Source organism: Erythrolamprus reginae, chromosome 2 (assembly GCF_031021105.1).
Source record: "Erythrolamprus reginae isolate rEryReg1 chromosome 2, rEryReg1.hap1, whole genome shotgun sequence".
Classification (NCBI taxonomy): domain Eukaryota; kingdom Metazoa; phylum Chordata; class Lepidosauria; order Squamata; family Dipsadidae; genus Erythrolamprus; species Erythrolamprus reginae.
Genome location: NC_091951.1, coordinates 171,214,224 through 171,230,800, shown reverse-complemented (window position 1 = coordinate 171,230,800; position 16,577 = coordinate 171,214,224). Strand labels below are relative to the sequence as shown.

At 41.6% G+C, this 16,577-nt stretch overlaps 2 protein-coding genes across 5 annotated transcripts in view; one reads left to right on the top strand and one right to left on the bottom strand.

The window, feature by feature from the left end:
- Positions 1-16,577, top strand: part of LOC139161376 (tubulin alpha-1A chain) — a 237,294-nt gene that overhangs the window by 80,960 nt on the left and 139,757 nt on the right. The window lies entirely within an intron of this gene.
- TROAP (trophinin associated protein) overlaps positions 1-16,577 on the bottom strand; it is a 32,667-nt gene that overhangs the window by 11,419 nt on the left and 4,671 nt on the right. Inside the window, exons 3-13 of one of the 4 annotated variants that reach the window (XM_070740411.1) lie at positions 15,388-15,535; positions 13,344-13,501; positions 11,604-11,685; positions 11,324-11,412; positions 8,602-8,720; positions 6,298-6,341; positions 4,894-5,051; positions 3,574-3,667; positions 3,357-3,481; positions 1,272-1,331; positions 374-448 (exon numbers count right to left, since the gene is read on the bottom strand). In XM_070740411.1, the coding sequence (XP_070596512.1) occupies positions 374-448; positions 1,272-1,331; positions 3,357-3,481; positions 3,574-3,667; positions 4,894-5,051; positions 6,298-6,341; positions 8,602-8,720; positions 11,324-11,412; positions 11,604-11,685; positions 13,344-13,501; positions 15,388-15,535 (1,152 nt within the window). The remainder of the gene's footprint in view (positions 1-373; positions 449-1,271; positions 1,332-3,356; positions 3,482-3,573; positions 3,668-4,893; positions 5,052-6,297; positions 6,342-8,601; positions 8,721-11,323; positions 11,413-11,603; positions 11,686-13,343; positions 13,502-15,387; positions 15,536-16,577) is intronic. The other 3 variants (XM_070740412.1, XM_070740413.1, XM_070740414.1) reach the window with 3 other exon arrangements.

Here is a 16,577-nt window from a genome sequence, read left to right as displayed (position 1 = left end):
CTTCAGTCCTAGACATTGAAGGACATTCAGTCTTGAAGGTGTCCTGGACTGTGTCCTTCAGTCCTGGACATTCAGTCCTAGACCTTCAGTCCTGGGCATTCAATCCTGGACATTCAGTCCTGCAGTGTCCTGGACTCTGTCCAGTGTGAAGGGTCCAGGACTGAAGGACTGAATGTCCAGTGACCTGAAGGACACAAGTCCTCATTTTAAACCAGTGTTTCTCGACCTGGGCCGTTTGAAGATGTGTGGACGCTGGCTGGAGAATTCTGGGAGTTGAAGTCCACACATCTTCAAATGGCCCAGGTTGAGAAACACTGTTATAGACATATTGTCTTACCTGTGCAATGCCACTGTTTGTCATAGGAATACTTACCCAGGGCTCAGGTTCATCTTCCTCCTTAGAGCCAATAGCTCCCATCTGTCCAGTGACTCTGTCTAACACTTTGACCTGAGAAGAAGAAATTAGAGAACAGAAATGAATAGCTCTTTATCTACCGGCTCTTGGCAAGACAGGGCAACTTATTCAAATTTCTTTTAAAACCCAAAATTTTGAGGATACATCCACAGTCAGAATGCTAACATTTGCCGAAAGGTGAAATCTCCAAATAATAAAATCACTCTGCTTCTACTTTCTAACTCTGAACCCAAGCAACTGTAATGAGAATCAAATTATGGGGAGCAATTATTTGATGTGGAAGGTATATAGAGGCAAATAATTATTTGATAAAACTTGGGGGTTTTTTTAAAAAAAAATGTGAAACTAAAGTCAGGGAAATTGAGTGGCATACAAATGTAATTACAAATAAAGTAATAAAAATACTACTTCCCCAAAGAACGGAAAAGTAATTCTTCTTAGAGAAAAACATACCAGCTGATACAACACACTGTCACAAGATCATACATACCAACACGTGAGCGGGTATCTGCCTGGGCCCAAATGACATATGCATCTGACACCCATCAGAAAAGTGATATGCCTTATATACTTGCATCAAATATTATGGTACCAGTTGGTAATTGCAAAATTTGTATGATGATGTCCTGATGGACCTCCACTTTGATACTGTGGCTTGTAATGGACACATAGAAAAGAATGCTAAATCGTGTTCTTGTGAGGTCAAGCTTAATCTAGGTTTGTGTCCTCTCTGACATGTGGAATAGAGGAAGCTGGACCAGCTTGTGAACCAGACTCTCCCTGGCTATAAGAAGCAGAATTAGACAGCTGCCTAGTTTTCCCACTGATGTGCCTTTTCAAAGTGATGGGTACCCACCCTTTTGTCCGTGGTACAGGCAGTGCGAGGTATACGGTGACGTGTCCAGGTCGTGCGACGCTAATCCAACACAAGAGAAAAGTATTCAGAGAATGATTGAATGGAATCAAACAGAACTGCAAGACGATACTTCAAAAGGGGCAGATCTAACAGGGGGTTGGTTGCATACAATAACACATGTAGCATATATCCAATTATGGCATTGCAGAAATGCTGCTAGTCAGAAGAAACCATTCTGAGTCAGAGTGACCATCTTACTGTAGGACAGCCTAAAATCTTTTAGTCTCTTTTGCCTTCACCTGGAGCGATGATAGCTTCAACAGTGAAAGATGAGGCATATCCCTTTCCATTTGATATATATAGGTAACCTTTGACCTACAATCACAGGAATTTCTGTTGCAAGTCAAGTCAGACTTAATTTAATGAAATTTTCATGACTGCTGTGAAGCTACCAAGACAAATTCCTTGTGTGTCCAATCACACTTGGCCAATAAAATTCAATTCAATTCTATTATATTCTATTTCACTTCCCCCTAGGCTTATAGAATTTATACATGGTATGCTTGTATGTATGAGTGGTCCTTTAAATTGGGGTTTTTTAGATTATTTTTAATATTAGATTTGTTTACATTGTCTTTTTATTGTTGTTAGCTGCCCCGAGTCTTCGGAGAGGGGCGGCATACAAATCAAATCAAATCAAATCAATAAATAAATAAGTTCTATTCTATTCTATTCTATTCTAATTGTGCGGTTGCGAACCATCAATTGTTAAGCAAACGCAGCTTCTCCAAAAATAAAAATAAATAAAAAGTTGCAAATCATAATCTAATGACCACAGGACACTGCAACCAGTCGTAAATGGAAGCCTGTGATCATGGGAATGGTGTGAGTACAGGTTATAAGTTACTTTTTTGAAGTTCATTGAAACTTTGAACCATCATTAATTGGACGGTCAAAAGTTGGGGATCAGCTGTGCAGAATCAATTAAAAATATAATGGACTTTCTCTGGAAGAAGCTTAAACATTTGGACCTGTCACTAAAAGCAACAGTGTTAATCTGGTATCGCTGAGCAAGTGACATCCCTAAAATATCACCATCTTCCACCTGATGATACGTACAAACCTTTTAAGTTGAGTGTAAATAAAGGAGAATATAAAGATAATAATTCTACAGATGCATCTATATACATTGTAGGGGCAATGCATACAAATTGTGAATTACAAATCCCTGCAGTCTCACTCGGGTGTAATAAGTGGTGAGGGATGGTGGGACTCACTAGTTCAGCAAGCACCGATGGGCCACAAGTTCCCGCCCACAATAGAAAAGCAGGAAGACATGTTTGGCTTCAACAGAAAGAGGGCTTTGTGGATTAAAACCCATTGATTTGGAATTATGCCTGAACAAACAAACAAGAAACTAGCAAACATTATTAATATGGGCTGAGAGATGCAGATCTTACACATGAATCAAAGTATTTTTGATGTATCTCTGTATTCGAGAATCCAGCAGTGCTAAACATATCCAGGTTTCTCAAGCATCAAGTTATCATCAAAAACTAGCCAGGTGTTAGGGTTACTGTTAGAACAGGGTACATGGCTGTTAGGGATTGCCATTGTAAACTGCATATTGTGAACTGTACCAAACTTGTACTTAAAGGGTTAATGTGCACTCAAAGAGTTAACATGTACTTGAAGAGTTAATATTTAAGGCTATTTCGTCACTTCCTCATTGAAGCTATAAAAGCTCATTATTTTGCTCAGTCATTTCCTTTACTTTACTTTTGCCTGAGAGAAGGGGGAGTTGTTTTCTAAGCTCCGTGCTTGTATAAGCTTCGTGCTTGTTATCTATATTGTGTTTTGCTTTGTGCTGATCTTGTAATTGCTCTGTGCGTATTATTCTGTATTTGCTTCGTGCTTATTCTGGATTGTTTATATTTTGTTTATATGTAAATAATACTTATTTAACTAAGTCTGTGCCTTGGCTTTATCACACATCCACGCTCTTTTAAAATTCTCTGCTCGGTATTGTCGAAGGTTTCATAGCCTAACCGAGACATTCTCAAGTACATTGCCTCAAGTACAAACCAAGGATTGAGTGTTAGTAATAGGAACTCTCCTGGCCAATCCATAAGGTGACAATTCAGCATTGGAACACCTCCCGAAAGGTGTATTTGTTCGCTGGGCTCCAGACGTTTCCGACTTCTCTAGACCTGCAAAAGAGGCAGAAGTTAAAAACCAAGAAGATGCAGTCATGAATAGCTCCAAAATTGAAATGAAGTTCCAACTGCTGTGGAAATGGTACCTTTAAGGCCTGGAGTAACACTGCAGGAAACACGGCCATACTTCCCTGCTGACATAACACTCGTGCGGGGCTGGGACAGAGAGGGACCTTCTCCCTAGGGACAGGAGACAAAGTCAGTGCCCAATAGCCACCCTCATAGGTTGAAACCTACTTAGCAACCCAACAATTACAGGTAAAGTCCTCAACTCATGACCACAATTGGGCCCCAAACTTCCGCTGTTAATTAAGCGAGACTTTTGTGAAGCGGGTCTTGGCCCAATTTACAATCTTTCCTGCCACGTTTGTTAAGCGAATCACTGCACTTCTTGGGTTAGTAGTAACACGGTTGTTAACTTCCCCATTGACTTTGCTTGTCAGAAGAAGAGAACCACGTAAGCCCAGCACACTGCAACCGTCATAAATATAAGTCAGTTGCCCAGCTTCTGAATTTTGATCACAGAATCACGGCGATGCTGCAATGGTCCATAAGTTTGGAAATTGGGCATGGGTCACTTGCTTTCAGTTGTAACTTTGAGCAATCCCTAACTGTTATAAGTCGACAACTACCTGTACATCAGATTAGATTAGATTAGATTTATTGGATTTATATGCCACCTCTCTCCGCAAACTTGGGGCGGCTCACAACAAGGTAAAAACAATACATAATAACAAATCCAATACCCACCAATCCAATTACAATGTTAAGCTAAAAAATTCATAAAAAACAACCCCAGAATATTAAAAAAAGAAGCACACAATCAATCTAACACCAAAACAACATGGGCAAGGGGGAGATGTTTCAGTTCCCCCATGCCTGACGGCAGAGGTGGGTTTTAAGGAGTTTGCGAAAGGCAAGGAGGGTGGGGGCAATCCTAATCTCAGGGGGGAGCTGGTTCCAGAGGGTCGGAGCCGCCACAGAGAAGGCTCTTCCCCTGGGTCCCGCCAGACGACATTGTTTAGTCGATGGGACCCGGAGAAGGCCAACTCTGTGGGACCGAACCGGTCGCTGGGATTCGTGCGACAGAAGGCGCTCCCGGAGATATTCTGGTCCGGTGCCGTGAAGGGCTTTTCAGGGGTCTCCAACCTTGGCAACTTTAAGACTTGTGGACGTCAACTCCCAGAATTCCTCAGCTAGCTTTGAAGCTTAGCTGGCTGAGGAATTCTGGGAGTTGAAGTCCACAAATCTTAAAGTGGCCAAATTTGGAGACCTCTGCCGGTGTATTTGTTCACTGGGTTCCTAACAACAGGGTTAGGAGAAAGCCCAAAGTGTACATATACAAGACAGTGTCCTCCTGCATTTAGGAATAGCCAAGGGAAACCAAGAGATCTCATGTGGCTCACCTGCATATTGTCACATCTTGTTGACAGTTTCCGAGCATCTTTCAGCGGTACCCTCTGGGCCAGGCTCACTTTGCCTGAGGCTCCAAAGGCGGAGTGGCTCAAGCCTATGTTCAAAAGGATGCTTGCTTTTGCTGCTGGGTCGGGCGTGAACTCTTCCTCTGTCAGGAGAAAAGATAAGGAGTGCCATAAGTGAGCTTGAGCTGAACTACTGGTAGTCCTCGGGTTATGACCCAATTCGTATCACTTGCTGATTAAAGTGGTCACTAAGTAAAACAACACGGGGCTGCACTTTTTTAGTGACGGCAGTCCCGGCAGCCCAAGTTGTGGTCCTTAGGCAAAGACTTGTTGCTTCTCCTTCCCCCTGCAGAGAGAGGCAAGGAAATAGGCAGATGGAGGGGAGGAAAGTTGAAAGGGAGGCAGCTCGGGCAGGGCAGGAGGATGTGACCAAACGACGCTGCAATGGTTGTAAGTGTCGGCCAGTCTTCCCACCATGCACCTGTGCGCCAAGGAACTGTTCTTCCGGTTTCTGGTGCTCCTAATGCATGTGTGTCAGGGAGCTGTTCTTCCGGTTTCTGGCACTCCCCTGCATGCGCTCCCAATTTCGCCACTCAATGTCAAAAGGGTTCACCAACACTGACCAATACCATCTTGAGATAATTTTGAGGAATGTTATTCCATATGAATGCTCTGTGCGATGAGCAGGTCAGATTTTTTTAAATACGGTCATCAAATCTGACTGATTTGTGCTCTCTCTCACTGATATTGATAGAAATAGGAAGGGGGCAAATTTAGCTATACAGTGTTCCCTCGATTTTCACGGGGGATGCGTTCCAAGACTGCCCGCGAAAGTTGAATTTCCGCGAAGTAGAGATGCGGAAGTAAATACACTATTTTGGGCTATGAACAGTATCACAAGCCATCCCGTAACACTTGAAACCCCTAAATTGCAATTTCCCATTCCCTTAGCAACCATTTAGATTATTACTCACCATGTTTATTTATTAAAGTTTATTTTAAAAAAATATTTATTAAAGGCGGATGAAAGTTTGGCGGTGACATATCACGCCATCGGGTGGGAAAAACCGTGGTATAGGGGGGGAAACCGCGAAGTATTTTTTAATTAATATTTTTGAAAAACCGTGGTATAGCCTTTTCACGAAGTTCGAACCCGCGAAAATCGAGGGAACACTGTACTCCAGAATAAAAGAGAAGAGAATCGAGATCAGGATGTGTCAAACCCACTCACATCGCATTCGCAGGCCATATCATGACATATTGCAATGGGTTTTTTTCCTTTGTGGAGCTGGGATGGGTGTGGCCTGTGCAGGCCATATCCAGGCCATGGGCCGCCAATTTGACAGACCAGGCGTGCACCAGATCATAGAGAAGAAAGCAGTCGCTCACCTTCCCCAGTGGTTCCTGCGATTTCCTTCTTGACAACTGAGCTTCTGTTTAAGAACAAAAGCAACAGAAAGTTAACAAGCATCAGAACCAGCATGGCAAATTCATAATAATAATAATAATAATAATAATAATAATAATAATAATAATAATAATAATTTATTAGATTTGTATGCCGCCCCTCTCCGAAGACTCAGGGCGGCTCACAACAACGATAAAAACAATATTATAATGGCACAAATCCAATATTAAAAAACTAAAAACCCTATCATAATTAAAAACCAAACAGCACATACATACCAAACATAAATTATAATAAGCCTGGGGGAAAGTAAATAATGCAAGGAAAGGTGGGAATGTAAAAAAACTTTTTTTTCCTCTTTACTGAAAAGGGGAAAATACCATCCTCCTCTCTGAGCTGCAAAAAACCCCACTCATTTAAAAACCTGCAATGAAAAACTGGGTAATTCACAATTATTCAACATTCATAGTTAGATTAAGCTAAGATGAGCCATTGTGCCAACTCAGTCATGAAGAAACCATTACAGGTATAGTCCTCGATTTGCGATAACAAATTGGGACTAGAATTTCCTATGTAAGTTGAGACAGTCATAAAGGCACGCATGTGAACAGGTCTGATTTTACAACCATTTTTATAGCAATTGTTCAATGGATCACATCGTTGTAAGTCTGAATCCAGTCTCCCAAATGGTTTTGGTTTTCTTTTTTTTCTGGTAATTGGCAAAAACTATCACCAGTCATTTATTTATTTATTTATTAAATTTGTATGCCGCCCCTCTCCGTAGACTCGGGGCGGCTCACAACAGTAATAGAAAAAACAATGTACAATACAAATCTAATAATTAAAACTAAAAACCCATAATTTAAAAAACATGCACACAACATACCATACCTAAACAATATAGACCTGGGGAAGTTATCTCAGTTTCCCCATGCCTGACAGCAGAGGTGGGTTTTAAGGAGTTTACAAAAGGCAAGGAGGGTGGGGGCAATTCTAATCTCAGGGGCGAGCTGGTTCCAGAGGGTTGGGGCCACCACAGAGAAGGCTCTTCCCCTGGGACCCGCCAAACGACATTGTTTAGTCGACGGGACCCGGAGAAGGCCAACTCTGTGGGATCTAATCGGTCGCTGGGATTCGTGCGGTAGAAGGCGGTCCCGGAGATATTCTGGTCCGATGTCATGAAGGGCTTTATAGGTCATAACCAATGATCACATGACTGCAGGACATTACAATCACTCCAAACTGTGAGACGGTTGTCAAGTGCTCAAAATGGGGTAATGTGACTATGGGAAGGGGACGCAGAGAGTGTCATTTTAGGATGGCCCAGAAGTGTTTTGCCAGCTGTATGTAGGGATGAGACCCTGTGGAGGGTGTGAGTACAATACTGCCTGCCTTAAATGGGCCTCTCGTGCCTACGTGAGATCACCCAGTTCACATGTCGGGTCCAAAGACGGGCTACAAGAATGGTGGAAGGTCTTAAGTATAAAACGTATCAGGAAAGACTTAATGAACTCAATCTGTATAGTCTGGAGGACAGAAGGAAAAGGGGGGACATGATCGAAACATTTAAATATATTAAAGGGTTAAATAAGGTCCAGGAGGGAAGTGTTTTTAATAGGAAAGTGAACACAAGAACAAGGGGACACAATCTGAGGTTAGTTGGGGGAAAGATCAAAAGCAACATGAGAAAATATTATTTTACTGAAAGAGTAGTAGATCCTTGGAACAAACTTCCAGCAGACGTGGTTGGTAAATCCGCAGAAACTGAATTTAAACATGCCTGGGATAAACATATATCCATCCTAAGATAAAATACAGAAAATAGTATAAGGGCAGACTAGATGGACCATGGGGTCTTTTTCTGCCGTCAGTCTTCTATGTTTCTATGTTTCTATGTCCAGAATGAACTAAGGTACTTTCCTCTGGCTGGTATATGATCTCATCTAGGTTGCAACAACAGGATGCTCATTAAGGTTGATGGTGGAGGGGGAATATTGAAGGGGAGAATTCACCAATGAAAATGCTGTTGCTTGATTCTACCTTTGTCTGCTTGGAAAACTGTATATAAGCAATAAACCCTGCGAAGGCATCCTGCCATGATTTGTCTCTAATTCCTCCAGCTGTAAAGTACAATGACTGAGGCCACAGTAACTGTGAATGGTTATTAAGTGAAAAGTCATAAATTGAGGACTAACTGTAGCAAGACTTTTATTTACTACAAATTACTATAATCCACCCACTCAAACCCCAACAAATCAAAAGGGAAAATTTGGCCCTTTTCTCACTTTTGTGTTGACAGCTTGCTCCCGGCAACATTGCTCGGCTGTTTTGCCTCCAGACTGGACGCTGAACTCTCCCGTTCTTCCATGGTCCCTGTGGGTTGGTTGGCCTTTGCCATCTCCACCTGGCACAAATAACAAATGTTAGAGCCACAGGGCAGCAACTCCTTAGCACAAATCCATTAGGTAGCAGGAAACCCAAGGCAGGCAAAAAAATGAACAAGTCGATCATGACGCCTAGAGAAATTTTCAGTCATCCAAGTCACGTTTGTCCCAAAGGTGCCTTTTTTTTTTTCTGAGAAGCAACTGGACTTTCTTGTTTTTCTTTGAAGATGTTTCGCTTCTCATTCAAGCTGAAGAAGCTTCTTGAATGAAAAGCGAAGTGGCTTCAAAGAAAAACAAGAAAGAAAAACAAGGGTTAGTGAACTTTTGAAGTTATGACTGTTGTGGTTGGATTGCAGCCAGGTCATTTGATAACAGACTTCGAGCCAGATGAACCAGGCCTTTCTGGGCATGGTCGGCCTGTGTGGCTGTTAGGGGAGTTGGACAGTGAGGAGGAGGGAGAGATAGAGTGTGAGGGTCCTGCAGAGACTACAGAACCCCCAACTGGAGCTTTGCCTGGGTCTGATGAGGAAGAGGAGGTGAGGGACCCTATTCTGGACGCAAGAGTGCGAAGGATGAGGGGGAGGCAAGAGCAGTTTCGTAGACTCAGAAGGAGGACTTTAGTATAGCTGTGTGCAGGCTATAATCCTAGAGTGGATAACTTGGGAGGTTACCTTTGCAGAAAATCAACGTTTGATCCTTCAAAGGAAAAGAGCACGTTAAGAGTTTTTGCCTTTTGTACAAACATATCTTTTTGCAGTTCTGAACGATAAAGTGTTAAGACGTCTGTGAGTAATTTTGCTTTGAAATCTTGCTTATCAGTTCTTCCGTTCGCTTTTGAATTTTGGCAGCCAAAGAATATTCTTTGGTTCTCATTTGTGTTTTTCAACAAACCTGACTGTACAATAAACTATTTCATTTCAATATCCTGTGTTAGAGCCTTAATTGGGAGTTAACTGCTGCTCGTTTGCCATGTGAGACAGAACAACGACAACTCTGCGGAACAAGTGACTAACAAGTAGTCCTCACATTTATGACCAGTACAGCTTCCCTACAGTTATGTGATTGCGATCTGGACAGTTTGGCTTGAAGTCATGTTATCACCATTTGCGATATTTCAGCCGGTTCAGGTGGCAAAGCCACTGGGGAAGCCAATAGGAGGTCGCAATTAAATCACATGATGTCTGGGCTTAGCACCTGTGGGTGGCCTGCTTAACTGTGGCAGGAAAAGGTCGTAAAACCGTGTGCAGTCATGTGATGCCTCCCTCAACAAAGCCAAATATCAGCAGAGGCAGATCAGTCACAAATACCTTCTGAACAGCTGGCTTTACCAGAAGATGCCATAAATGCACCGGGTGAGCAGAAAGGAGAGCCCAACAGAGGAAACCTGTGAGGTTACTTGCCAGGCAACGGGGCAAACATTCTGATTAGCAATAGTTGGCTGCAGAGACTCAGTCACCTCTGTTCTCTGGCTGCTATGTGGTCCCTTGTCCTACAAATTTAATGCTTGAACTTTATAGACTCCTGGACTGGCTGACAACCTTCAACCATAGACAAATTTTGGAAAGCTCTTCTGTGAAAACAGGCTTTGCAAGGCTTAATTGTGCACTCTTTTGACATTCCTGGCTATGTTGCTAAATACACAAAGAGAGAGAGGGAGGGAGGGAGGGACAGAGAGAGAGAGAGAGAGCATGACAGAGAGAAAAAGAGATTCCAAATATCCCCTATTCATGAACACTGTGGTATCACTGAAGATTGAAGAGCTGGGAGGAGGTTATATAGAAAGGTTTAATTTGTAGGCTGACCAGTTGCTGAGAGTGAGTGGATTAATATAATATAATATAATATATTATAATATAATTAATATATTATAATATAATAAATATAATAAATATAATAAATATAATAAATATAATAAATATAATAAATATAATAAATATAATAAATATAATAAATATAATATAATATAATATAATATAATATAATATAATATAATATAATATAATATAATATAATATAATATAATATAATATAATATAATATAATATAATATAATATACAATATAATATAATATAATAATAGTTCGTCTTTTGCGGATTCGCTACTTCACAGGTTTTCAAAGGGGGCTTAAATCCATTGAAAATTTTAAATCCATTAAAATTCTTCTACAGCACTACTGTACCCTATTAAAGAAACTGGTAGGATATCACATGTAGTTCCAGCTGAGAAACATTTAAGAATGACTGTTTAATGCAAAGGGTGGGTTTTAAAAGTCCAAATACTCGTTAAAAATATATTTCCTCTACTTCACAGAAATTCGTTTTTCACGGGTGGTCTTAGAACGCATCCCCCGTGAAAAACGAGGGATTACTGTACAATACATTATAATATATGATATGATATAATAATAAAAATAAAATAAACAGAACAGAACAGAACAAAATTGTAAGTAACACTTTAAAACCAAAATTAAGGCTCCTAAATATAGTCTTTGACTTATGACTGTTCATCTGTTAGTTGTACTATGGAGCCTGAAACTGACCATTCAGCACCCTTCCTTTAAAGGGGTTGTGGGGTTTTTGTGCTGGTGTTTCCACATGCAAAAAAAAAAAATCAACTACCCACCCCAGTCTCCCAATTCTTGAGTGTCGTTGACAACGTTTTAGGTTGTTGAGTATTTAAGCCAAGGCTCAGAGACTGTGGGCGATCCATATCTGTAAAGGGATGAGAAGACAAATCAAATGGACAATACAGCACCAGTGGTTCCAGAACAATGTTCCATGCATGGAAAGCATGGCCTTCAAATATTTCAAACCCCCAGTTAATTGTATCATGAGAACTTCATGAATAAATCTTAAGACTGAAGCCTCTTCTCCCAAAAAGGGAAATCCAGATTAAGTCATACCTGTTGAAGCAGATGCAGAGATACGGGACATGCGAAAAGGGTTCATCTTAAGAGTCTCTGTACCCAGGGAGCTATGGGCATTCTACAGAGAGAGAACACAAATCCACCTTCAATTTTTAAAAGACAATGCTTAGATAACAGGTACCTCTAATATTTATCTATTAAACAAATGTATACAGGTAGTTCTCAATGTACAACCGTTCATTTAGTGACCGTTCAAAGTTACAACACTGAAAACAGTGACTTGCAAACGGTCCTCACACTTACAACAATTGCAGCATTCCCAAGTTCATATGACCAAAATTTGGGTGCTTGGCAATCAGCATGTGTTTAAGACAGATGCTGAGATCATATGATTGCCACTTGCAACTTCCCCAGCTGGCTTCTGACGAGCAAAGTCAATGGGGAAAGCCTGGTTCACGTAACGACTGCATGATTCATTTAACAACTGCCATGGCTCATTTAACAACCCTGGGCAAAAGAAGAAAAATTGGATGTGACTCACTTAACCACCTTGCTCGCTTAACCCTGGTCAAAAGGCAAAGGCTGCCTGTATAAACACGGTGACTCTGAACAGCTTACAAAATGACAAGTCCACAGTACAGAAACCCATTAACACACTCTCCTACAGTGGCAAAAAACACAATCAAATCAGACACTTGACTGGTTCCACGCCAACGTGGGGTCCTGAAGAATCTGTTGTTCAAGCTCTTCTGGAAAAGTAAAAGGAGGGGGCCAATCTTATCTCCAGGGAATATTCCATAGGAAAGGAGCCACCTCGGAAAAGGCCACGGATCTGAGGACTTTATTCATGTAGCTAAGTCTACCTTTTCCTCTGTTCCAGCCACCAAGATTTTTTTTTTCTAGGTTTAGGAAAACGGCAAGCAGAATCCACAAAAAAAAACAAAATATGGTTGCAGTTTGGATCGGATGAATCCTTTCCCAGTAAACAGAATACTTATCTATTAATTTCATTTGTTATGTCCACTCACTCCAGTAGATTATGGGGGATTTACTCAATCCTATTATAAGGCTGAAATGTTTAAAAGCATCCAAAAATATAAAGCAAGACAGCCCAGACTAAAAGCAAAGTAATAAAAACCTGACAAGGCTCCCCGCAAGCATAACATTTTGTGAGATGGAAAGCTACTTAAATCAATTTAATAAATAAAATGAAAATAAAACTAGTCTGGGAACAAAGCCAGGTTTTAAAGGCCTTCCTTTAAAGGGTGCACGGGGGGGGGGGGTGCAGCTTAGAGGGTACAGTGGTCATCATTATTTTTGAACTACAGTGATCCCTCGTTTTTCGCGGGGGATGCGTTCCAAGACCACCCGTGAAAAACGAATTTCCGTGAAGTAGAGGAAATATATATTTTTAATGTATTTAACGAGTATTTGGACTTTTAAAACCCACCCTTTGCATTAAACAGTCATTCTATAATGTTTCTCAGCTGGAACTGCATGTGATGTCCTACCAGTTTCTTTAATAGAGTGCAGTACAGTAGAAGAATTTTATGAATTTTTAATGGATTTAAAATTTTCAATGGAGTTAATGGATTTAAGCCCCCTTTGAAAACCCGTGAAGTAGCGAATCCGCAAAAGATGAGCCACGAAGTAGCGAGGGATTACTATATTGCATAAAGAAACAAGAAGTGCCTGGCTGGATATCTGTACAACTCCACTTTAACTCAGTAAAGCAGAACCTGCAAAACAAGTGAGCCCAGCAGAACGGAGACTTACCCCAGTGCCGATTAAGCATGTCCTCTTCCCTTTCAGAGGAACTCGCCGGGCTAGGCTGTGCTTGTGAACTACATTCACCATCTGGTGAGTCAGCCCCGTGTTGGACAGAATGCTGGCAAGAGCTTCTGGGTCAGGCACAAACTCGACTGAGCTCACTTCTGCAAAGAAAATTGGGACTTGCACAGTTAAGGAATTGTACTTGGGAGGAAAAGGCCTCAAGCTGGGGGTGGGTTCCTCCCAGTTCAGACCCGATCGCCAGAACGGTTAGCGACCTTCTGGTGATGTGAAGATGGCGTCACGGATCCAATGCTGTCTGTGATGGTCTCTTCATGCCGCCATCTTTTTCTCTCTTTTTTTGTAATTTTCGGCATTGGACCTTTATTTCTCTGTCCAAAACAAAGCTGAGCAGCTCAAAACATTGCGATCTAAACCAGTGTCGAAGGTAAGTGGAATCCACTCCTGCCTCAAGCAATTAATTATACCAGATACCAAGAAAAGAATCCCTAAAGTCTGTACCATTTTCCCCAAGCTGGACTCAAACACACAGTCAGAAAAGACTAGATTTTAAAAAAATCTTTCATCTCCAATTGAAAACAGGCTCCACATAAACCTTATAGCCTACAATAAGAGCTACATCATTTAAGTGTTCTCTGTCACAAACAGAAGGGGATCAAATCAAATCAAAGCTTTATTATGGTTAAAGAGCAGCAGAAATGGAGATAATTTATCCATGCAAAAAAATCTAATTTCAAGACTGATCTGGATAGTTTAAAGCAGTTGACACATCGCAGCAGTGGATTCATCCATAACACCAACAGGGGTCCCCAAACTTTTTACACAGGGGGCCAGTTCATTGTCCCTCGAACTGTTATAGGGCCGGACTATAAAAAAAAACTATGAACAAATCCATATGGACACTGCACATACCTTATTTTAAAGTAAAAAACAAAATGGGAACATACTATTTAGAGGGGGGGAAGAAATCTGAAATTCATATATGTTTATGTTTTCTTTTTAATTTTCTTTTGTTAACATCTGATTGGCTCTACTAGGTTTTCTTGGTTTATGGAAAATTGTATAAAGAAAGAAGGAAGCACTTTGGCATAATGATTAATAAGTTAGAAATATAATTGGTGTTGTACTTTTTGAAGGAACATTAAGGAGAGAATTTAATTAAAAGAAAAGTATGTACCTGTGCTCCTGTCACTCACCCATGGGCCAGATAAATGGCCTCAGCAGGCCGCATGCAGCCCGCGGGCCTTAGTTTGGGGACCGCTACACCAAGCCATATGTGAAGTTACCATTATCGCTTACTGTTAGTTACAAACCAATCATTTTTTTAAAAAAACACATCCTGGTACTGCATTATATGCTTTTGATTGTTGTCAACAGCATATAACAATGATTGTACCACCAATCATTATTACGATTAATTACAATTCCACAAAACCCAACAAGCCATGGATTATCAAGTACAGGAGCAAAGATCCTGAGGCCAGGCTCTTTTTGAAATATGCAGGTATGGTTTGGCACTGCAGAAGGACATCTGTGACTCACAAAACTGTGCAGAGGATGGAACTTCCATAATTCCCATCTATCAGCAACACTGCCTGTGTCAGTGGCAGTTGAGATCTAACAATGCTGCAGAGTCTGCGGAGAGGGGCGTCATACAAATCTAATAAATAAATAAATATACCATCCCTTAACTTAAAAGTGCCTAGTGGCTTATTCAATCAGGTTTAAAATGATGTACAAAACTTATCAATCTCAATAAACAAGTAGACTTGCTTGCCATCCATCTCACCCTAGAGCCAACTCTGGATGGCTTACAAACATTAGAAGCTAATTTTAAAAATGCAGCAATAAATAGTAATAATAATAATTTGCAATTAAAAGATGGAGAGAAAGGGAGCAGGATGCGCACGAGAGTGAGGTGGGATCTTGTCTAAACCCATTAGCCACCTTTGGTGTGATGCGCTCGCATTGGGCCTTAAAGCCCTTATGGAAGGTCAGGAGGATGAATATGGAACAACAAGCTTTATACCTTTGCCATGAGACCCATCACCTTTATTCTTGCAACTGGAAGTGGTTAGCTGCATGTTGGAGAAGGGCTCTCTGTTGGGGGTCTTGGCCAATTCTGAGGGTGGGTTAGAATGAGCCAATTTGCAAGTCCTCCCTTTGGAAGAAGACGGCTGCAGAGGAAACAAGAGGATTAAAGTCAGGGTGCTACTGTCTTCCTATAAAAACATTCCCTAGTGGTAACCTAGTTATAGAAGAGCAGAATCAGCCTGAAGTCAGATTCCCCACTCCCATATAGGTGGCCCTTCTACTAGTATCCTTCAGTGAACAGCAGAAACAGAACCCCAAAGGACCATGTCCCAAGCACCATTTATTTGATTACCGTATTTTTTAGACCTTAGTTTGGGGGGAGGAAAATGGGGGGGGAGAGGGGGAGAAATCTACCTACCAGTATTCATCTAGTTCAGTGTTTCCCAACCTTGGCAACTTGAAGATATTTGGACTTCAACTCCCAGAATTCCCCAGCCAGCGAATGCTGGCTGGGGAATTCTGGGAGTTGAAGTCCAAATATCTTCAAGTTGCCAAGGTTGGAAACACTGCTCTAGACAGCAGGGGACTCCAAAATGGCTGGCTGAGGAATTCTGGGAGTTGAAGTCCAAATATCTTCAAGTTGCCAAGGTTGGAAAACACTGATCTAGTTAACATCCTCAGAATGCTCAGCTTCAGCATGTTGTTTTAAACCCTGGCTAGAGCTGAAAATACCTTTTCCAAAGGGAGTAGGAATGAAAACAAGCCTGCAAAGACTTAGGGCAGGAAAAAACCTTCTTCGGAGGGAGGAGGAAGCTAGGGCTGGGGAAAAAACTTCAAAAAAGCTACATTTGGAGTATAAAAAGTACCCAAATTTTCAGTCTTTTTAGGGCGGAAAAGGGTCCATCTTATTCACTGGGAAAAAACGGTATACAGTGATCCCTCGAGTATCGCGAGGGTTACGTTCCAAGACCCCTCGCGATACTCGATTTTTCGCGATATAGTGGTGCGGAAGTAAAAACACCATCTGCACATGCGCGCCACTTTTCCATGGTGTTTTTACTTCCGCTACATACAGCTCGCCGCCCGCCCGCTGCTTGTCTGCCGCCTGCCCGCCCGCCGCTTGCCCGCCCGCCGCTTGTCCGCCGCCCGCCCGCCCGCCGCTTGTCCGCCGCCTGCCCACCCGCC